The sequence below is a fragment of the Molothrus ater genome, chromosome 17 (genome assembly GCF_012460135.2).
Source record: "Molothrus ater isolate BHLD 08-10-18 breed brown headed cowbird chromosome 17, BPBGC_Mater_1.1, whole genome shotgun sequence".
Taxonomy (NCBI): domain Eukaryota; kingdom Metazoa; phylum Chordata; class Aves; order Passeriformes; family Icteridae; genus Molothrus; species Molothrus ater.
The window spans coordinates 10,342,251-10,365,200 of record NC_050494.2 but is presented as its reverse complement, the minus strand read 5'-3'; the positions used below and the strand labels follow the sequence as shown (position 1 = coordinate 10,365,200).

Here is a 22,950-nt window from a genome sequence, read left to right as displayed (position 1 = left end):
AATTTTCCATTAAGGGTGGCAGATGACTCAACAGCTGCCCGGGGACATCGGGCAGTCTCTGTCTCTGGAGACATTTCAAACCCACCTAACGCATTCCTGTGCCACCTGCCCCAGGTGAGCTGCCTGAGAAGCAGGGTCAGAGCAGGTGATCTCCAGAGGGCCCTTCCAACACCACCCATGCTGTTATTCCAAAATGAGACATTTGGTTACAAACCATGTACCAAAGCCAGGTTTTATTTCACAGCATCTTAATTTCACAGAAGAAAAAACAAACAAAAAAACCCCGAAACAGGCTACAACTCAGACTTTTAAATAATGGAATATGACAAAACTAGATGAGTTTTTGTTTACAGGAAATGTACAGGCTCTTCTCAAGAGTTCTCCGTGCTGAGCCACCCCAGCAGCACCTTCACAAAGCACCGAGCCCCCTCGCTGTAAAGCTGTTTCTCTTCAGAGCAAGAGGAGTTTGGCTGTGCAAACGTGAACCGGCAGGTCTGGCTCTGGGTCCCGCGCTGAGTTTGTGAACACAAGGTACTGAGAGTCCTTTGCCACATGGTGGCAGCTTTTAGGTGAAAAAGGAGAGATTCCAGCACAGGGCTGCGAGCTGCGCTCTGGGAACGGCAAACCCGGCGGGCAGAGCAGCTGGAGCTGGGGGAGGATCGCTGCAGAAGGGCTGGATGTCCCTGCACACACACAGGTTCCTGCAAAAGCCCCAGGCTCTGGGCAGCATCACCCCAAGCCCGAGCTCTGCCAGACACAGCTGGCACAGCCCTCGCTGCCCTGCGTCATCCTTGGCTTCCCAACTCGAGTGTGTGCCCGAGCCAAGGGCTAGAATAACTGTCAGACAACATTCAGCTTTCTGTAATTTAATGCTCCTTTATCCCAATTTGTTCTCCTGGGAGAAAACAAAAGCTTGCCGGTTTTATGACGTAAACCCACAGGTTCTGGGAGTGTAATTTCAGCCCAAATGGCCACTTGAACTAGACAAATTTCCACTGAATACAGACTGCAATGTGTTGCAAACCAAAGTGCGTTTTGTTCCCTCAGAAAGTTAATTTTGTTACAGAAAACTCTTTATACACTAAATAAAGAAGTTCCCAGAGAAAGACACGTTCCGATTTCATTCATACCAATCAAGCTGTTCTGTAAGAAATTTCTTTGCTCTGTTGTACCTCTGGCCCCTCCACAATGCCTTGGGAAGTGGTGGAGCACCTCAGCTGTCTGCACCACTGTTTGTTAATTTGGAGGCTCATTACACACTAGATGTTTAGTACATCACTATTTCTGCATGCAAGGACAGTTATATTCAGTAGAAAGTTTAACTAGTAGGCAGTTTTTTAAAACCTTTTGGAAGATATCTGGCAAGCTTATTGTCTAAGCTATTAGCTACATCTTACTTCTGGAGACTGGAAAGTCCTTCTGTGTTAGAGAAATCACAAGCATATTAAATTTTACACAAATAATTTGAAGCTACATACAGCTGAACACAGTTACAAAAGGTTTGATAGTCACTGTAATTATTATATATGAAAAATACACTTTGAGCCCCACTCTGAGAGGAAGGGGCTCCAGTAAAGTTTGCTGCAATTCTAATGAAGCCAAATTAGCTTCAGACAAAACACAGCTGAAGAGCAAGGATTCAGCTTTGGTTTTGGCTACAACCAATATTTAATACAAGGAACAAGAATTTACATTACTTACATATTGGATAACAAGTCCCTGACCTCAGCATGAGGTCTGGCAGTTTATAAATCAAACTTAAATGACAACTTTCTCAGTTGGAATAACCAAGTATCAGTTTTGTTCCTTGCAAAGGGACCCAGTAACTTGTATCAATAATATTGCTTCAGAAAATAAATCCAAGAGCCAATACCACAGAAGGTTCCATGTGTAATCAAGAATTCATTCCCAACCTGGATACTGTAAAAATAAAGGAAGGAATAAGCCAAGGGGCAGAGAAGTTATTTGAACTCTAGAGAGCTGCTGGGCACCAGCCAGTAGTGGCTGCTCAGATGTGCAAGAAATGCCAGTTTTATGAGGACCATCACAGTGATGCAACGCTTGGAAGAACAGAGAGTAAAAAATGTAGCATTTTAAATACCGAGCATGCTTTGTTTCACTGGCCTCAGTTGGCAGCAGTAACTCTACTGGCTTCATATTTGCTCAGATAAGACCATCTATAATACAGTCAATCCTAAAAAAGGTGCTTATTTCAGGCTACAGAACAGAGAAACAAATAAAACCCCTAAATTAAACATTTGACAGCAAATTGCTCTTAGTCAAGTGCTCATCTTCCACTCAAGAGTGAATTAGGATGGCAATCACTTGCCAGCTACCTCACTCAATGTGTGGTACTTCATGACAGGCTTTCAAACCAATTTTCCTTCTAAAGCAAAATGTATATTTTAAAGTTATTTATAGTAAATAAATTGAAATGGAGTAATTTCAATCTCGCTACTTATAGATCATAGAATAGATGCCCTGTATATTATTAGTGCAGATATACTGGAATTGCTTTCCTTGTATGCAAGGCCAATGCAGGTAAAGAATAAATGGCTATACAAATTCAGGATTCCCCACTAAATAACAGAACTAACTTAAAAAGTACTGGTACCAGACCAGCCAGTTTTAGGCACATCTTTAAAAAAATAAAGTATGCATTTCATTAATGTAAAAATGTGAGAAGGTTCTTAGAAACATCTGAACTTTATGGTGCACTGGAATGGAAGTGATGTTCCTTCAGTTTCAAGGAATACAATAAAGGCTTAAAACAAAACAAAATAAAAAGAACCAATACCATAGTATTCTTCATAGGGAAGAACAGTTTTAGTAAAACCAGGAAGATAAATAAGGAATAATAAGCAGCCATGACAGCTGACTGGTGAATATTTGTGCTTTAAATGTCCAAAAGAGAACAAAAGTTCAATAACTCTTCTCGTACCATGTCCTAGATTTGGCATCTGTGTCCACAGACCTCGACAGTTCCCATCACCCTGCAGCCTTCCCAACGAGCTGAGCCAGTGGCAGCTCCACAGGCAGCATCCTGGGGTGGGATCCCAGCACAGCTGGATGCTGGCTGGGAGGGAGCTTTGGTTAAGACTGTTGTGTGAGCCGTCTGTAATGAGGTAAAACTTGGTTTTCAGGGAGATACAGAGCCAGTTCCAAAGCCACGAGGACGGTGAATTCGAAACCAATGAGATCCCTTCTGTTGAATCTGAATCTCTCTTCTAGTTTCTATCACGGTGGTAACAAAACAAAACAAAGGAGGGGAGAAAGAATCAGTTAATCCAGGTGATTTCAAGGCATTGTTAGATTAAGTCTGTGATGCACGGCCTGAGCTGTATTTTCAGAATCAAACCAGCTTATCAGCTCAGCTGTGACACCCACACAACTGTTACTGCTTCTCTGGCAAACATATACAAGTGCAAAAATAACTTCACTGGAGGATCAGTAAGATACTAGCCTGCACCAGGGAGATAGTTTTAATGAATTAAAAAAAAAAAAAAACAAAGCAAGGAAGAGCCCTAATGAGACATAAAACTGGCTGAAAGAGCTGGTCTTCCATACAAGCACGTGCCACTGAAAACTTTGCATTTAATCTTTGCCTATGAGCTAGGGAGGAGGTTCTGAGAGCAGCTGGAACAAGGCTCATAGCACTTACATCTATTAGGTGTTTCACTTCGTGTTTCCTGAGGTCACTGCTGATCTTGGCTGCCAGCAGAACACAAGCACCAGCGCACAGTTTGCGGTTCTGTTTGTTGAGCTTGCCTTGGAGGACGAGCTTCTCAAAGTAAACGTAAGCCATGGAGACAGTCACTGGCTCCAGACTGCACTCCTCACTCAGGTTTCTCATCTCTCTCTTTAAACTGGGAATAGGAGAAAAGACACCCCCCCCCAAACATGACAGATTTTATTAAATGCTGTGGAAATACTGCAACTCAGAGGAGCATATGGGCAAGACTCCTCTTTGGAAAACCATGACAAGTATTATCCTAGAGTGGAAAAGCCCAGCTGGTGCTGATGCACAAACTGATTTCACCTGGCTGACAACATCCACTGTGGTAGAACAATTCCTCAGCTGCCCATAAACACCAGAGCTTAGCTGCCTCATTAACACACAGGCTATTGCTGTAGGATTTCTTCTGGGTTCCCAAACTGGTTTGTGATTCAGATCATAAGAGTGAACCACTCTGACCTACAGAAAACCACGGCAGAGCCCTGCAGATGACAGCAGCTGCTGCACAGAGACCTGTCTGGTGGACACCTTGTGTAAGAGCCAGGTGTGAGGGGAAGGCAGCCTGCTTTGCACACTCCCCACACAGCCAGCCCTTCACCTCAGCATTCAGCAGGCTTGGAGGTGGATGGCTCCTGCCAGGGCTGCCATCCACACTGCAGCTGCACAATCTCTGCAGGAACACACTGCTCTGAACTGCTGCAAAGAGGAGCATGCAGGACTCGGACAGGACAGAACTGCCCAAGCAAACCTTCCCCTGGAGCTGAGCTACACCCGGCCCTGGTGACTCAGCAGAATCGTGTTCAAGCTGGCTATTTCAACAGGCTCTGATTGCATCAAACACCAGCAAGATTACAGCTCTCTGAAGGTGCAACAGTGCATCTTGGTGAGGAGCAACCAGATGCATTTACTCAAGGATGAGAAATTCTGTGTGGCCTCCACAAAAAGCTTTTCTTTACCAAGTCTCCCCAGATCTAACACTCTTTATCCTACAATCTTGTTAGAGTCTGTGGTCATCAGTAAGTCTGGTAATTGAAAGGCAAAAATAGCCAGAGGGCCCAGAAAGCCAATCCAGTTGGAGGGGATTGCACTGCAGCCAAGCAATCAGGTTACAAGGGTTTGTTTCAAAGCTAATGCTACTCCACTGTTAATTGGCTCCTAGTGTTAGTACACCACAGTTGGTGAAACAAAACCCTTGAGGTGGAACTTTGAAAACCAACTGTTACCCTTTCTCAGCATCCTAAAGATTCCAGTACAGGGCTGTCATCCTACAAGTCAGCTCAACTGACAACAGGAGATTAGTGTTTAATCATATATGCTATTAATAGAGTTAGTATTTGCTGCATACAAGTGCAGCCTCAGACAGTGTGGATGATGTCCTTGTTACTCAAGGTTTATTTCTTACCTCCTAATTTTGCTCAGTGTCAACTTGATATGAGGAAACTTCTCTCTAAAGGTTTCATTCATATCCTTTTTAAGGTCTGAGGGTTTCACATACTCTATGACTGTAGTCTGAAATGCAAGAAGCAAAATTTATCATTTGTCTTGTGAACAGGACTGACAGCCAAACAACTCTTCCAAAAACACTAATGCAAAGGCAAACTTGAGTTTAATTATTCACAATTTAACATTTCTGAAATGTCCCAAAGTTGAATCCCAACTATAGACAAAGTCTTTAAAAAACAGTAAGCAAATGGTTACAAGAAGTAAATTACAACATTAAGACAGGTTGGCCTTTGACAAGCTCAATGTACAAACTCAACTGTTTGTATTTTTCCTACTCAATTATCAGAAAAAAACACTTTTTCTTCCTCAAAAAAAAGCTCTTTATAGGAGGATCTGTCAGGGAGTCCCTCCTCTTTCAGGTATGCCAGTCACTCACCATGTAGGAGGCAAAGATGAGAACACGTTTATGTTTTCCACAGGGCCACTGAGGATCATCCAGAAGATTTGGATCATACTCTGCAGCTTCTCCAGCTTCACTTCCTGAGGGAATGAGGAAAGCACATTGGGTCACCAGAAGAAGAGCTTTAAATTCCCTGTTTCCTCCTTAAGAAAGGTTTCAAATAGCAAACATTAAGTGTTGGCAGATCTCAAAGTACAGGCAAATTGCAGCTACAGGCACATGCTTGCATTTCATAAATGCACCAGTCACAAATTAGAACAATTAAATAAACCACACAAACTCTTTCTCCACCACACACACATCATGCCTGACACACCATTTTAGATTTAGTGCAAACTGAGTTTGCATCTACAAATCTACCCAGAAAACAACTGCCCAACACTGAATTCTTCTGCCTGTCCTTTTAACAGACAGCAGAGTTGTGTCAGATTTGCTCTTTTACACAAGAGAAAGGATTCTTGGCACAAACTCTGGCTTATGCATTGTTACTGTGCTAGAAGGCAAGGAGAACCACCTGGATCCACGTACACCAGATGTTTCTTGGTGAGAAATATAAAACTTTACATTCCCAAGGAAAAGCTTTGTGCCTCCTGATGGCATAAACAGAACTAGGTCAGATATATGGAGGCTGTAAGGAGTTTGTGGAAACCTCTGTCCTAAGGCCCATCATTTGCACTGCACTAAGGAGCTGCAGCACCTCCATCCCTACAACACTGACCACCTGCAGTTGTCTCAGACAAATCTCTGCCTTTTCTGCTGTGTGCACCAGTGATGACAGAGCTGTCTGCTGTCCTTACCAATGTCTGTCCCTGCTGGTATTGTTTTTGCTGTCACAGGTTTGTATCTTGATCCAGGAAGACTCCGGGGAGCACTGGCTCGACAGGGGGGAACAGCACCGTAGGCGTCGGCTTTGCGAACAACCAGAGCGTTGGTCGGGTACAGGAATTTTGCATAGGACACAACCTGAAAGAAGAGAAAGTTGTAGTGGTTATGGAGGGAAATTTCCTGAAAAGCTCATTTCCAGACACCTAGGATTTACCAAATCAGAGTCCCCTAGAGTCTGGATTTGGGAGTGGGGAGCTTGGAACTGTAAGACAGGAGGAAGGGAAAAGTTGGATGAGGCGTGCCTTGTTTTCACAACTTTAAAATGAAGAGATGTAGAAGATTTGGTGGGATGGCAAAGAAAAGGAAAGAATCACAATTAAATTCTGGCATTATAAATTTAACTAAAGCAGTATGAATTTCATCCATATTTCTAACAGAATGTCACTCACATGTTGCCTCAGATAGCAAAGCCAACTCGATTCTCCAGAAACAGAGGCAGAAGCAATAACAAGCTTCAGCAGCCTTTTCAGAAGTAGCATTATCACAAGCCACAATTTCAAACTAGGGGTCTGCTCTGAAAAGCCACAGTTCTCACATAATGGACAGCAAAGCACTGCACAAATTGATTTGTCTCAGCATGAAATGGTCCTGGGGTGAAAAAATAAATGTCCTTACCTTGCCATCAGCACCCAGCTCTACTCCTTCCAGTCCAAGCACCATCTCAGTAGATACTGAAACTCCCCCAGAAGGATGTCGCTGTTTCTGTCCTTCCATTTTCAGATCACTAAATGCAGGTAAAAAAGAGCACTATTACAGAATGCTTCCCATGGTAAACACCAGCCAACACCACCAGGTCAGAGTTCTCGGTGTGGAAACAAGCCAACCCTTCCCTGCCACCTCCAGGAGAGCATTAGTTTTTAACTACTCTTTTCAAAATGTGGAGATGTTCATTAACTAAAGAATCAGATTTCATTTCAGTTTAACACAAATCTATCAATCTGCCTATTGAAGGTAAACTGGTTTTAATATGATCTTTCTGCACAAGACCACACCATTCCCAACCTTCTAATGTTCAAAAACATAACAGCAAAGTTGATTTACATTACTTGTTTTCCAGGATTAGAAACCTGCCTTTCAAGAGCAAATTTGCAACCCCTGTGCACACAAGCTCAAGTTCAGAATGAAGCTTCAAGTCTCTGTGTCAACGATGGCAGCACGTGGCTTTGTCACCAATATTCCAATACAAAATCCAGTTTTCAAATGAAGAACTGCCTTGCCAGCTTGCAAGCAGAACAGCACAGTGCTCAGAACTGCTCTGAAATAGCTCCAGTGACCTTGCTGCCTTTCTATTATGTGGGAGAATATTTTCCCATCAACTATTTTTATGGCATGTATTTGCATACAATACAATTCCCACGACTAAGCATCCGTTTCCTTTGTCCATAAGTTACTGACAGGACAGAAGTGACAACACAATTGTTTTGCCAGAACAGAATTAGTGTTTTGTATGGTATATTTGTAGATAACAGACCTTCACAGAATGGACTTAAACTTCACAAGGGACTGAAGAAAGACGCAGGGAAATCCAGTTTGTGGGTTTTGTTTCTCATAAATGATCATAATGACAGTTGTAAATAAAAATGTAGTCCAAACACTAAAAGCACTGTGAATCAGTCCAAACTGTTTCTGCTTTTCTTAGGTTGCAAATAGTGACATTCACAGCTTAAAACTGAGAAACAGAAGAACACCTTTAACTTATTTAGGTGCAAATTCACTATAAAACCTTGAGAATTTCCACTGAAGGCAACATCACCCTTCCCTGAAACTCCCTGTGCTTTTTTCCTGACACCACTGTTGGTGGCTCTAAAGACAGTTGATTTCTGACCACTTCAGGAGTATAGAAAACCTACCCAGCAGCCAATCACATTATCTGTTCAAAGTTGATTTCAGAGATTTCACAGGACTGGAGTGCTTTAAAATGTGAATAAACACTGGAAGAAAAGTCTGCTTTTTCCAGTATTTTTCTCTTGGAGCTGGAATGAACACTTTGACACTGTGGCAGTGTCTGGTTTCACTGCTCTGACAGCAAGCTCTTGTCCTTACACATGAATGGCAGGTTGAATAGGCTCACTTGCTTCAGAACAGGAGACACCAAGCACACTCATTTCAGGAGATCTCTTGAAACAACAGAGCAGACATTTCAACATTTCCCAGAGCAGCTGAAGAGGCTCACCTGATCCGTAGCCCCTCCCCGTAAGGTAGGATAGAAAACGCCACGCACAGGGTTCGTTTGGCACAGATCAGCACTATCCTGGAGCAGATGGGGAAAGATCAGGGTATCAATTAAGATCCAGAAGCTACAAAGCAGCTTTTTATGTGGTGTTAACACAAGGCTCTTCTTATCTTGCTCTGCAAGTCATAGATACTGCCATGGATTTAACATTTTCAGAAAGCAGCAGAAGAGCAGAGGTTTAACATTGACCCTGCAGGTCCTTGGGGCTCTCTATCAAACCTCAGTGTTTAGGACCCGCCATCACCTTGGGAGCAACTCAAAGGAGATCCCAGTCCTTAAATATATATCTATATTTATGTAATTTTTACATAAACCTTATATTCTACATTTAGATGAAACCTCACACTTCTATTAATAATAAACACAAATGCAGCCTCCCTTTCTCTTCTGCTCAGCAACCATGAGCCAAGAATTTGACTAAACCAAGCCATTCTCCTTAATGGCTTCTCCATTTCTTCTCCATTCTCAGCTCTGACCTCTCTGTGCCAGAGATAAAGAAAGTGAGAGAAATAAGAAAAGTGAGAGAAGGAAAGAGAGAATGATTTAACCTCCTCAGAGTAGGACGGCAGAATCATCAGAGTATTGCTGCAAATGTAGCAGATATGAGCACCTACCACTTTTGACAGAAGTCTCAACAAAGCTAACAAGGCCCCAGGGGCATCCTCTAATTCTCACTGATATTAAATGTCTCACTGCATGGAACTGGAGGCTGCTTCCTACTGCACACAAGTACAGGGGGAACCTCAATCTCCACATGTTACCTGCTGTTCTTGGTGTCATACTGCCTCATGTTCTTGATGAAGTGCATCTTCTTCAAACTTTTGTGTCTTGGAGACCCAGATATATGCTTGGTTCTGCAATGATAAAAAAAGAAAAACAAACAAAAAAAAGCCGAATCTGTTAAGTGTTCTGAGAAAAATTCATGCCAGTTGTATGATCAGATGGCAGCACTAGCATGCAGGACCTCAGATATTGGCGTGGAAGAGGGTGGAGGGAGGAGAGGACTGCATGCAACGAGCTGAGGTTAATGCTGCTTTTGAAAACAAGTACCTTCGGACACTGGCATATTCCACTATGTCTTCTAAAAAGTCTAGAGAGCAGCGCTGGGAGATAAAACGCCTTCTGCAAAATGCACAACACCACGAAGAGTGAACAGCATTAGTTCATGGCCTCTGAGTTTATGAACTGCAACAGATCTATGAGCTCTTAGGATGCATGGCAGGCTTTCTGGATTTTTGTTTTTATTGCAAGAGTGCTTAACTAAGAGTTTAAAATTCCTTAAAAGGCCAAGAACTTGTCTCCCCCTCTAGGACCCTCGAAGTACATATTTATACCAACTTCATCAACAAGACCATTCATTATCTGCCACACAGAAGAACGCCTACCTATAAGTTAAACACCTAAAAAGCTTCCAAATACTCATTTAAAATCTGGCAAGAATGTCACAAAAGGATCCCTCCATCAAGGCAGGGGAATCAATAATTTTCTATCAATTTAAGCTCAGATACAGGTACATCTGTATGATGACCAAACATCTGTGTGCATTCTCCATTCAGAACAGCTGTCTCCAGCTCCAGGAGTCAGCAGACTGAGAGTCTGTGGCTGCAGCTCAATAAAACTGACAGATCTCTCTGAGAAACAATAGAGAGGGTTATTAGAGGAAGCAAAAAGTATTTGGCATCCATGTGAAGTCCCAGAATGGAAGATGCAAGAATAATAGTAGGGCTCACGTGAGTTAGTGTAACAGTAATAGGATATTACGTTCAAGCAAAAAAAACCAGACTTTGCCAAAGTAAGATGCATTACTATTGTCCAAGTCAAGTCTTTCTTTGTTGGTAGAGATTTACAAATGAATTGTGCAACTCTGACTGCAATTTCTATAGGAACAATGCACTCTGCCAGCAAAAAGCTGACACTACAACTATCAGAGTCTGTATTTTCTGCCTTTGTTTGAGCACGCATTATGCTACACTTTTAGCACAAGCCATGTGCGCTCAAGCCCAAGGTTTTCTTCCCAAGTAAGACAGGAACTCAACTAATGGGCAGTGCTGCCATGGAACTCAATGCAGAAGCAGCACAAGACAAAAGTCACAGGACTCTGGTTTGACAAGACCAGCTTCTGGAAAAACAAAACAAAAAAAACCCAAAAAAACCAAAAAAAAACCCAAAAAATCAAACCTCAAGCTGCAGCAGAGCAGACTCTCAGCTGCACTGTTCAGGCACTCTTAAAAGGAAGTAAAGCTCAGAACTCAAACAGGTAGGAGGATGAAAAATTAAGTGTCCCTTTCTGCAAACACAAGGGAGACAAGCACTCCCACAGGACTAACACCTTCAGTATTGCTAGAGACTGCCTCCTACAAATCCACAGCCATTAAGGTGCAACTGGAGAACATTCCTGGCACAGCTTCAACAGCCTCCACCAGCACTTCAGTTTTAAAATTATTACTGGTTTGCTGCTTTTCAGCAAGAATGGCACAGGAATGTTTAACACTTTCACATTTACACAGCTCTCCAGTCTAATCTAGCATCTAAAGTTCAATAAAAAACCCTTGATGAAATGAGGAAGTAACTGCAAACCTCCTGGCTCTAAGGCAGTTGGTAACATCCACAACCTTCCTCCCTTCCAGGGGAGACCTGGCTGGATGGAGACAGAAAGACGCCGTGTATGGCAAGCAGAGGGAAAACACAGCTAATGCCAGTGGGCACTGGTACAAAAAAAGCACACAGTTCTGTTCAAGGATGCTTGGTGTGAGTAACAGGATGGATTGGGACAGCCATGGCTAGATCCTAACTCCTAACTCCATGCTGGAGACTCAGCCAGGGTGCTACACCTTCTGAACACCCCCTTGTTTTCTCAGGAACAGGGACAAGAGTGCCAAACACCTGAACCGAGAGCAGATCTGGAAGTAAAACCCTGCTGCAGCGAGGGGAAGATCCCACCCCTTGACTCAGAACCACAATGACTCATCCCCACTCTGCCAACAGGAAACTTCATTTTTAGCTACACTTGTAAATAATTTCTGCCCTCAGCGAAGCTGTCACCTTGGAGGAATCCCTGATGCTGAGCCAGACGCTCTCCCTCAAATCCCAAAACGGGGTGTATGTAAAGAATTCTCACTGACCCAGAGTACCTGAAACAGTTTCTAGGCCCAGCTCAACACCTTCCAGCAACACAGCACCCTCAGCATGTTCCGAGAGTCACTAGTGCAGTACTTAGAGAATGCACCAAATTCTGACACTTTTTGAGCAATCTGCACTTATAAATATGCACACACACATATATTTGCTTTAGTTTGAGTGCTCTTCTCATGCAGCCAAGTCACACTTGCACAACAGGCTGCACTGGGTCACTCCAGTGACTGCTAACTTTGATGACAAAAAAATGTCAAGTCACCTATGCTGTGCTAAGCAGCTTCACCCAGGATACACTTCTTGCTCTGGTCCATGGAATTCAAAGGATTTTAAGTGGTTTACACAGTGTGTTCGTTGCTGGAAGCAACCTAAATACTAAGAATACCAGCATCTCTACAAATACTGAGTTATGTTATGCAGCCTTACCCATTTGTGACCTGGCAATTTGCAATTGAAATACCCAATATTAAAATGTTCATGGGTTCCATGGAGCAGGCTGTAATTCCAACAGAAAGTCCAAACATGCCTGTCTGCCAGCACCAGCCACTGCCGTGACAAGCTATAGAGGGTTTGGGTGCTTGCATGTCCCTGACCAGGAGCTCATTTTTGGGTGCTTCCCAGCCTTTTATTTCAGGAGCCAATAAAGCCAAAGCAGGACACTCCCAGACCATTAAAACAGCAACTGTGTTTACAGAGCCAGAACCTCGAGGGGACCCATCAAGAGCAAAAACACACAGAGCCCCTGCCCAGAGATAAGGGGCTATCAAGCAGAGGAATTCTAGATTACGCCTTGGCTCCTTATCTCCATGTGCACACCCGGGCTCACACAATCCAACACTGCTGCCAAATCCCGACCAGCTGAACATGCACTTAAAAAAGCCCACAAAAACCCCTTGTGTTCAGGAAAATACCCAACAAATTATCTTCAGAGCTACATTTTGACTCCTGCCCAGGGAAGCAGTAGCCAGCCCACACATTTGTTCTTCCTGATGGATCTCCCACTGAGGAAACTCAATGTTTGAGTGCTTCCAGCTTCAGAGCCGTCCTCTCCTGGTCCTGCCAGGGTCCCACTGAAACCCTCTGCAGAGGCTGGACACTGGATAAGCAGCAGTGGGATGCCCAGCCCTGAGGGTGACACAGCTCTGCAGTGCTCCCAGCAGGACAGGACACAGCTAAGAGCAATCTATGTATAGCAATGGTAATCCCTACGTGTCCTGTCTGATGAATGGAAACAAGAAAGCTTGTTAAGTCACAGCTCCAGATTAGGGAACACTGACCTTTCTGCTGGCTTGCCAAGAGTTTTCTCCCTCCTCCCACTTGCACTGGGCTACCTGCAGACACCCAGGAGGACAAAGATGTTCCTGCAGTTGGAAGTGTGCAAGTTCTTCAGCAGGTACTGAATGCAAGGGATGCTGGCCTCGTGCTGTCAGATGTGGCTTGAGGCACAGACAAGCCCTGTCCACTCCTGCTGCTGGGCCACTAACAGTCCTCTAAGGCACTCCCTTGGGCAGCATGGCCCTACTCTGCACTCACAAATTCTGCAACAAACAGCCCTCACAAATCCTCTTTTAACCCCTTAAAGTGGGGCCTTAACCCCCAGTACTGGGCCTGACAGTGGCCAGTGGTGCAGCTGCCATTTGGCCACTTTGAAGCTCCTTTCCATTTTGTCCTTCTGGCTCCTACATTTCTGCCACAGCAGGTGAACTGACCAGCTGGCCTCCTGAAGGATGAAACTGAAAGCTTCTAAAATCTCACAGTGGTTCTCCCCCAGGCTGATGAACCCCCATCCCTCTCAGGGACATCCCTCCCCAGATAGCCACAGTTCAACCAACCTTCAGATGGTTCCACCAACACAGCACCCCGAGTTCATCCTACGCTGTGATCTCTTGTTCTCATCACCCCAAGGATCACCAAGCCCTGCATCAGGACTGTTCAAAGATGCTGCCAAAGCTGCCCATCCTCCAAGGGGCCCAGCAGTGTGGACTTGTTTCCATTGGAGCTGCATCCATGGCCCTGCAGATGCTGCATGCACGCACAGGCACACACCCCAGGCACTGGGCTAAAATTAGCAGCAGGGCTGATACCCTCTGCTGCTCTTTAGCCATCCATACTGCCAGCAGATGAGTGGAATGGGGGAGGTCGAGGATTTTTAATTACTGTGGAAAATTAGGGCCTAATAGAATTCGGTTTCCTATTTCTCACTCGAGTTTTATTTTAATATGATGTCCCTTTCTAATGTCCTTTACAGGCCTCAGTATGATCACATTTGTCAAGAGGTTGAGTTATTAATATAACAAGGACAAAAAATAATTTATTGGTTTTTGGAAGCACTAGCTTAAAAACAACTGTCAATGGTAATTTGCTCAAGATATCCAGATCCCAAATCCTGTTTACAACAGGAAGACATACCTGTCAGCTTTGTTTTTCCAAGATATATTTTAAAGATTAAGTTGTATTGTTTTCATTCCTTAAGGCAAGACAACAAACAGATATGAACTGTGCTTGGGCTTCACTCGGTAAAATCCAGGCATTGGGGGATTAAGAAAGCTACTCCTTGTATTTAAGCTTACTTTTTAGCAGGTGCCATTTCTCCTGCAGCCCAGGAGACATTCAGAGATTTCAGAGTGTGTGAGTGGGAGCATCCCTGTTCTGCTATCAGTGCCCTGTGCCTCACCACCCTCGGCGCTCACACTAATGAGTTTCCTGCTCAAGAGCAGATTGAGTACAGCTCACTGGGAGCAACAAGCTCTCAGTAATTAAAGCCAAAAGAAACCCAGACTGCATTTACACTGAATCACATCAAAACCATGTCTTTGGTAAAACAAATGACTTCTCAAAGGATCTGTGTCATGAAGAGCCCAGCATTGAGCAGGCCATTTGCATGGCTGGATGGTTTCAGCTCAGATGCTCCTTGAGAAGAAAGAGACTTTGCATCACCAAGAGTATGTGCACAGCTCAGTGCTCCTTCCTCACAAAGTCAGCTCTCGCTGTTTTATGGCACCACAAACATGTATTTGGATTGCAGGCCTGTCCCAGGAGCTTTCTGACATTTAAGTACCAGCTTGCCAGAGAATAAATACAAGTCTCACAGCAGGGCTAGTTTAACTTATTCATTTTAATCTTCATTTTAAAGGATGAACTGAAACCAGCCACATGAGTATGAAAAATACTTTTAGGCTACAGAGCAGGTCCCTCTATGAGAGCCCAGGATGAAGGAGGAGGCCCAACTCCTTCAGCTTTGTGTTCCTACTCAAGGTTTGCTTGCAAAATTGAAAGGGCACCAGGGGCTTTCCCGCTGGTCCCAAACAGCCAGGAGAAAATCCTGCACTCCTCCACCAGTAAAGCCAATGCAAGAGAAGAATGTGTCACACAGCCCATGGAACAGATGAGAATGAGCAGAAATGAAGTGTAATTTGAATGAAGGTGGAGGCCGAGTAAGTGGGAAGCTCACTAAGCCTGGAGAGTTTTAAATACTAATAAGGAAAGAAATTAGATAATCTTCACAGCAGCTGCTACTTCATTGCTGATTCACAACCACATATGATTAAGACCCAATAGAGAATGAGCTTTATATTCATTGAGTTTCATAAATCACATTGTTTTGGTGCTCAGAGTGTTTAGACAATGCAAGGAGAAAATAATGCCTTCCAGTAAGTATTGTGAAAGCCCAGCTGTTGCAACAGAACCACCAAACCAGATGTAAAGTTTGCTGTGCCCACAGCCCTCTCCTAAAGCTCACTCCTAAAATCCTGCTGCTGCTCACAAAGCATTCACCACCAGCATTTCTCCAAATTTCTCCCAGTTTCTGAAGGTGTTCATAGCTCACCAACCTGGCTGCCCCCTGTGCTTTGTGCTCTGCTTACTCAGCACTGCACTGCTGACCAAAACAGGCACGTGAAATGCAGAGTGTGTCCTTGATGACACTCTGGGCATTATGCTAGAAATATTCATGCACTTCACTGAGAGATGACGCTGTCATTTCATCATGTGCCTTGCTAAATAAAAGCCTTCAGCACAATAAACTCCCAAGCTGAAAAAAAAAGGGAGAAGAAAAAAAGAAAGAGAAAGAGAGAAGCTCTTAACTGGGAAGGAGAAAATTAAAACTGGTGACTGGAGGAAACCAAATCAAAGTGAGTTTAAAGAGGTCCCACAGTGTTTTTATGGGCACCTGGATTTTTCCATTTCATTAGCCATCCCCTTCAATGCACAGCCAAGAGGTTGCAGCTTTACTAGGACAAAATTTTATGCTTAAACTGCAGCAGCCACAACAGAGCAAGGGCAAATCCATCCTTGCTGTTGAGCAAGCAGCCCTGACCAGCAGCAGTTCAGCCCATGCTGTGGGGACCCCAAATTGAACCAGCTGCCCAGGTCTGCACTTGGGTACCACCACCTGAGCAAGAGCTGGCACAAGAGGAGCACTCCCTGGAGAAGAGCTCCAGGATCACAGCCTCAGCAATGGGGTCAGCTGGCAGCAAGCTTTGAGTTTTAAGGGCTTGGTAGGTCTTGTGAAACTGAGGGCCAGCTTAAAGTTCTTCTTTAACACCTTTTCAGGAAATAGGTAAATTCCTCTTACAGTAGATTACAGTAACTCCAGGTGAATTCCAGTTACAGTAGGTTAAATACACAACAGCTGTAAACCAAAGGTCAGGAGTTTGGAGCTCTGTCTGAAGAACTGGGTTGACTGAGTGGCTTTAGCAGAGCACCTTCCACCTGCAGTCACCTGCTTTATCAGCAATACCTTGTGCTCATTAAAGAGCCTAAATTTCATTGTGCATTTTTAAAACTCCAACTACAGAGCCAGACACCTTCAGAACAACCTTCAAAAGAAGGCTCAAAAATATCTTCAAGCTCGCTCAGCCTGACAGCCTCACAGCTTTAACTGGTTGACAGATGGAAAATAGGAGAACACAGTATTTAATATACCATATATCTAATATACTATATATAACTAAATCATTACTTTTAATATTCTATTCTGTAAGACTCCTATAGGACTTCCTCACTGGAGGTTTGAATGGGATTCCCAAAATTAAGTTATTCTGGTTTTTATATTTAATTTGGTAGCATTTTCATTCTTGGCTGATGAGTCCTTGACTTGAAGCAAGACAACATCATTCTGACTACCCTCATCACCTCCTGCAGAAAGGAGCTCTGAGCTGGAATCCCCAAACCTGCAGCATCCTGAAATCCACTGCCAGGCCTCCTGTACTCCTCTGAAAAGCTGCAGAATCCATCCACAGGTAAAATCAGCTGCAAGTGCAGATAATTGTGCACAGACTACTCCTGCCTGGAGAGCAAAGATCTCTTTAAAGCCTCTGGACTGTCTAAATTGAAGAGGTCAAATGACCTTGGTGTTGGAAGTGTCTCGGATTGCCTGACCCAGACCCATTCACAGGAGTGCACAGGATACAAGGACTTGGATGTTCTGATCTCCAAGTTTCCTGCTAGGCATACAACTCACTTCTTCTGCTTAATTTATCTGGCTGGGAATGTCCACAGGCAGCTATAAAACACTTAATAGTGGACACATGTAATTCACCTGCAGTCGAGAATATGAGAGAAATCTGCTGAAGCAACCTGGGGAGGAGACTGCAGCCTTAACATTCCAGCTGACTTTTAAATGAAGTTCAGGCTTAGAATATGCTCATTTTGAGCCTCAAGCAGCACATCTCAGTCTGCTGTTCACCTCTGAAAGGTCAAAGCTTGTCATCTTTGACAGAGCTCACTGCTTCCTGAAAGGCACCATGGGCCCAGCTTGTTCCAAATTTGGTTCAAAATTTAAACGGAGACTTTTTATTTCATCCATCTTAACAATTTCTGTTTATTAGCAGAGGGGTTTTTATAAAAATATTTATATTCCTTGAAGTGACAACAGCAGCCAAGCTGACAGTAGGACAAAACAACACATTAACAACCATAAGTATAAAATCCTGACAAAGCACTTTTGCTTTTGCTGTTCCACCCACAAAACTAATCTGATCACACCTATGTCAGCAATCTGCCATCCAATTAACACTCAAAAGCAGAGTAGGTCCAGAGTGTTGCTCTTATCAACTACTGTTTAAACTCCCACTTTCAAAATGACCTAAATTTGCTGATAAATCAGAAATGACTGAGCTATCACAAACACTCAGTTCAGCTCCCTGACCACTGAACTCCAAGGACATTAAAGCATCAGTCACAAATAATTTAGTCTCTGTGTTTATTCTTAGGCCCAGCAAAATGCAGCAAATTATGGCAAAACCAGCTGCTTTTACATTAGGCTATAATGAAACCTCAGAAGCACAACAAGCATTGACATCCAGGGCTGTTGTTTCCATTTTTCATGCTTTCATAACCTGGCTATTTCCAGGGCTCTCTGCTATCTGTGTTTCCCCAGAAAGCTCTGCCAGTTTCAGACCCAGCTGCAGAAATTCATTAGAAATCTGTGAATGCCGATTTGTTCCCTGTTTGCTGCCTCCCTCCACTGCTTTCTGTGAGGCTCGTTCTCTGAAAGAACAAAAGAACAGAGCAAGATGGAAAAGGAGAAGGGAAGAGGGATGGCAAGCAGAGCAGGCAAGCTGGTATAACACAGCATTTTAATTTAAGATCCTGTAAACAGAAGATTCCTTAGGAAAATCAAAGTGGAAGGGTAAAGTCATTCAGTTTATAACGCTCAGCCAGCAGCACAATGAAACTGAGCACCCAGGTTTGAATGGTGCCTCTGGTAAGTTTCCATCCTAAAGGACCTGAGAGCTATGGAGGAGCTCCAGGTTACAGCAGGTGAGCAGATCTGTGGTGCAGATCCTGCCTGTTACCAATAACCAGCCCCCAGCTCGAGCAGAGGCGCTGTCACACCCTGCCCTGAGCCACGCTGGCCGCTCTCATCGGCTTCTTGCAACCTCTCAGTCAAGTCAAACGAGGTCAAGTTTTGTAATAAAGCTCTGCCCCATGATACTGTCAGTAGATAGAGATGCTGATAGTAGATAGAGATCTCCATGGATCAGGGCAAGCCCCAGCAGGATGAAATTCCCAGACATGGCACAAGACTGGCCACTGAACACAGGCAGAGTGAGTCTGGAGACCCTGCAGCAGTGATCCTCGTGCATCTGAGGAAAATTCCAAGCAGCTCTTGACAGTGACTCCAAAAGGACTGTGAAGAGAACAGCTGCCTAAAGTGGGCACCAAGGATGAAAAGTCCAGGATGGCAGAGCAGATTCCACTTCCCCTTCCCTCCACCAACTTCACTGGCCTGTACCTCTGCATGATGCAGTTAACGATCTAGAACAGCAACACTGCTGTATGGCAAAACAATTCTCAGATTCCCAAGTCCTGATAAAAGAAGATCCATTTTGTAATTGCAGATTTTGGAATCTTAGTTTGCAAACAGCTCACCCAACACAGAAGGGGATTGAGTAAAAGCACCACTGTCCTGAAGGACATTCCTCCTGCAATTCCCTGAATTATTCCTCATGTATTTCCAACAAGAAGAGATGCCTCTGCTCAGTGGGGATGGAGAGATATTCTGTCACAGACCAAAGCATGAAACTGTCCAGTGAAAAATAAAGAGGTAAGTCACTCACACTGTTAGTTGACAGTGAAACCGTCATGACAGAGGGATGGCCCATTTCACCCACTCCTGTGTGACAGGGGTGAGGTACATTGGCTCTAACACGTCTCCACAGGCAGCACAAAACTGTCCTTTTGTCAGAAGATGTGTGTGTCCATGTGAAGATGTGAATCTCCTGTCTGATGGTTACAGCAGATGCTCTTTTTCTTTCAAGATGAAAACCAGATGAACTCTCACTAAATCACCCTCAAAAGTAGTATGCAAACTGATCAATACAACATTCCCTTCCAGCCAGATCTTCCATGGTTTATTTTGTCATTACTCAGACAGAAGCCTTTTGATTCCCTTGATTGCCTCTTGCACTTCTCTCTACCTTTTATTTCTGATTCATCATTCTTTCCAGCCAGATTGATTAGAATTACTGTAGTGGAACAGCTCAAACTTGATGCCAAAGAAAGAGGCAGGAAGGACATCAAGTGAGAAGATCCAAGGAATATTTTCTTAGTGTCCTATTGACTTGGCATGGGAAGGGGAAGGATCATCTCTCCAGAACTCTGCACGCACAGGCACAACGAAAGCCACATCCACAAAGGGAACTGTGCTTTGAAACTCTTGATGCAAACCCTGCCCTCAAGAGCTTTGCCTACAATATAAAAGCAATGAAATTAAACCACACAGCACCTCCTGTGCTGGCTTTTGTGGACCAGGAGTGCTGGGTAGGAGTTGTTCCACAGCAACACCGGCACTCCAGGCTTTCCTGCTCAACAAGCGGCACACAGCTACAGAATACAGGGCACCCAGCTGGAGCCACAGCTTCAATTTCTCCAACAAACAAGGAGGGAAAGGTCTCTTCCACGACAAGAAGAGTAAGTGAGAATAACGTTTCAAGAGGAAAACACCCCAGGAGTGATAACACATGAGGACCCCCCACATTACTGACAAACAACTACTTCTCTTCAAATTCACCTCAACCTGCAAGCTGGGGATACACAGGACATCTCCACAGCGAGATGCACGCTGAAAGGGGATACCCATCAACTGCATTAGCAACCCCCCCAGCTTTAAAGCACGGACAACATCTCTATTTCAGCTCACTGACAATGCTCTCGAAGCCACTGTAAAGACCACAGAGACTTAAAGCCTTTGATACTGCTGCCTATCTGCAGGCTCAGAGGGCCAGCTCACTTTACAGAGCTGTTTATGCAAGAAACGGCCTGAAAAGAGTTCTTTCAGAGCTCAAATCCCCAAGATATGAGCGAGAGCCTGCCTTCCAGTCGATTAGAAAAGCAACACTTTCAGCCTGACAGAAGTCCCCTGGAATCGCAATGGAAATCCTGCTCTGAAGGCCAGAGCATCCTCCCCCGAGGCTGACAAGTTCCCTGTGCACAAGCATTCATTAACACACAGTTGCAGAGACAAGCAGCACAAGAGCAGGAGAAGGCACGACACCAGCAGTGCAGGAAGCGCTCTGCCTAACAGTGACCCTGGCAGCTTCATCTGGAAACAGAGAAATGCAGAAACCGGGCTGGGGAAAAGCAGAAGGCAGGGTTCAGGGTACCGCAAACCTGCAGACAGAGCCTCAGCGAGAGATCCCCTGCGCAGATCCCCCTCACCATCCGCCGCTGCGCCGGCCGGGGCATCCTCCGCGTCCCCGGGCCCGAGCGGCGTTGCCGAGGCGGCGGCAGCGCGGGCCGGGCAGCGCTCCCCGGCCGGATCCCCGCGCACCTCCGGCCGGGCCGCCGGGCCAGGTGCTGCCTCCGGGGGCCACCGCGGGGCCGGCGCCGCCTCCCGCGGCCGCTGTCCCCGGAGGCGCCCGTTTCCCATGCCCCGCTCCCCCCTCCCGGAGCCGCCGGCCGGCCGAGGGCCCTGGGAAAGTCCGGCCCTTCCCAGGCCCGCGGGGGGTCCCGGCGCTTCCCACGGCCCGCGGGGTCAGCGCGGCGGGGGCGGGCGTGTGGGCTGGCCCGGCGAGCCCCGGCCCCTCACTCACCTCTGCCGCTGCGCCTCCAGAGCGAAGCCGCCGCCCGCCGCGCTCTGCGTGGGGCTCAGCAGCCCCGGGGCGCCCGGCTTGGGGGCCGCCAGCATCCCCGGCAGGGCGGGCGGAGCCGGGGGCGGCGGGCACAGCGGGCCGCCCAGCAGCAGCTGCGGCAGGAAGATGCCCCCGCGGGCGGGGTCCGCATCCCCCTTGGCTCCGGCGGCGGCGAGCGCGGGCACGCCGGGCAGGAGCAGGGCGGGCGGCGGCTGGCATACGGGCGGCGGGGGCAGCAGGCGCGGGGGGGCTCCGGCCGGCTCCGCCGCCGCCTCTTCCCCGTCGCCCGGGCCGGCGGGCAGCGGCGGCTTCTCGGCGGGCGGGCAGGGCGGCCGCCCGTCCAGGGAGATGTTGTTGAGGAAGAAGAGGGCGGCCTGCCGCCGCCGGGAGTCGCCCCGCTTGCGCGGCGGCGGCTGCTCGCGGGGCGGGCGGGGAGGCGGGGAGCCGCACGCCGTGGCCGCAGCCATTCTCCGAATGAGCCGCGGCCGCCCGGGCGGGGCGGCTGGAACGCAGCGCGGCCGGCGGCTCGCGCGCCCATTGGCCGCGTCGCGCCCGAATGCAAATGAGCCCGGCGGCGGCCCCGCGGCCATTGGCTGCCCGCGCGAGGCCCCGCCCCCGGCCCGCGGGGCCGTGCCCGTGCTGGCGCCGCCGGCGGGGGCAGCGCCCGGAGCCCCGCGGGGACGGGGCGGCCCCGGCACCCCCCGACCCTCCCCGGCCTCTCCCTCTGCTCCCTCGGCGGTTCCCGGCCGCGGCCACGAGCCCACCGTGCCCCCCTGTCCCCGCACGACCATCCACCGTGTCCCTTTGTGTTACTTTCAAAAAACTTCTCCTCCCCTGGTGTCCCCACCCAAACCATCAGTAGCGCTGGTGGCCGCCTGTTCCCAAGAGGTCTCGGCTTTCCTGGAGGCAGGAGGGCACATCTGCTAAACCCATCGCAGGCGCTGAGCACGTCCAAGCGCTGCTGTAAAAGAAGATGAAGATGCTCTTGCTCCATCCCTGCAGGCTCGGAGCCGAGCCCGTGTCTGGCGGGGCTGGGGCGGACCCCGACCCGCCGGCCCCGGGGCGCAGACCCCGCGCAGCGCCCCGAGACTCACCCGGAGCCCGTACCCAGGGATGGATCCGCACGCTGGCAGCTCCTGAAGCAAAGCCAAGGCAGTGCTGATCCTGGGCCGTATATGGGCAAGGCAGACCCGGGGCTGGGAGGACATAAACTCAGTATTTATCTCCACAAAGTGACTCAAGGCATCTCTGCGCGATACGTTGCTTCCCGGACTGGTGTGTTTATACTGCACGGCATAAACATTCCCCTCAGGCACTTGAACCCATGTCTGTCACATCCCGGGATGATGCTCTGCCCTTTCCTTTCCTCGGAGGACGCTGATGTGCACTGACAATGTCCATGCCACTGGAAGGGGAGGTTTGGGAGCTGTGCTGGGCGTGATGAAGCCTTCGGAGCTGAGAACAGCAGTGTGTGGGTGCTGGTGGC

General features: G+C 46.8%; 1 protein-coding gene across 2 annotated transcripts; it reads right to left on the bottom strand.

Moving 5' to 3' along the window:
• Positions 1–218: 218 nt before the first annotated feature.
• On the bottom strand, positions 219–21,931 carry CABLES2 (Cdk5 and Abl enzyme substrate 2). Of its 2 annotated transcripts, XM_036395893.2 has the most exons (10): positions 21,426–21,931; positions 9,808–9,879; positions 9,519–9,611; positions 8,698–8,775; positions 7,140–7,248; positions 6,437–6,602; positions 5,616–5,719; positions 5,139–5,245; positions 3,662–3,866; positions 219–3,234 (listed from the first exon to the last, which is right to left on the bottom strand). In XM_036395893.2, exons 1-10 carry the CDS (start codon positions 21,929–21,931, stop codon positions 3,094–3,096), a joined length of 1,581 nt encoding a protein of 526 aa, XP_036251786.2. In that variant the 3' UTR covers positions 219–3,093. The 2 variants fall into 2 exon arrangements, with proteins under 2 accessions (XP_036251786.2, XP_054372648.1); XM_054516673.1 differs by lacking the exon at positions 9,808–9,879.
• Positions 21,932–22,950: the final 1,019 nt, after the last annotated feature.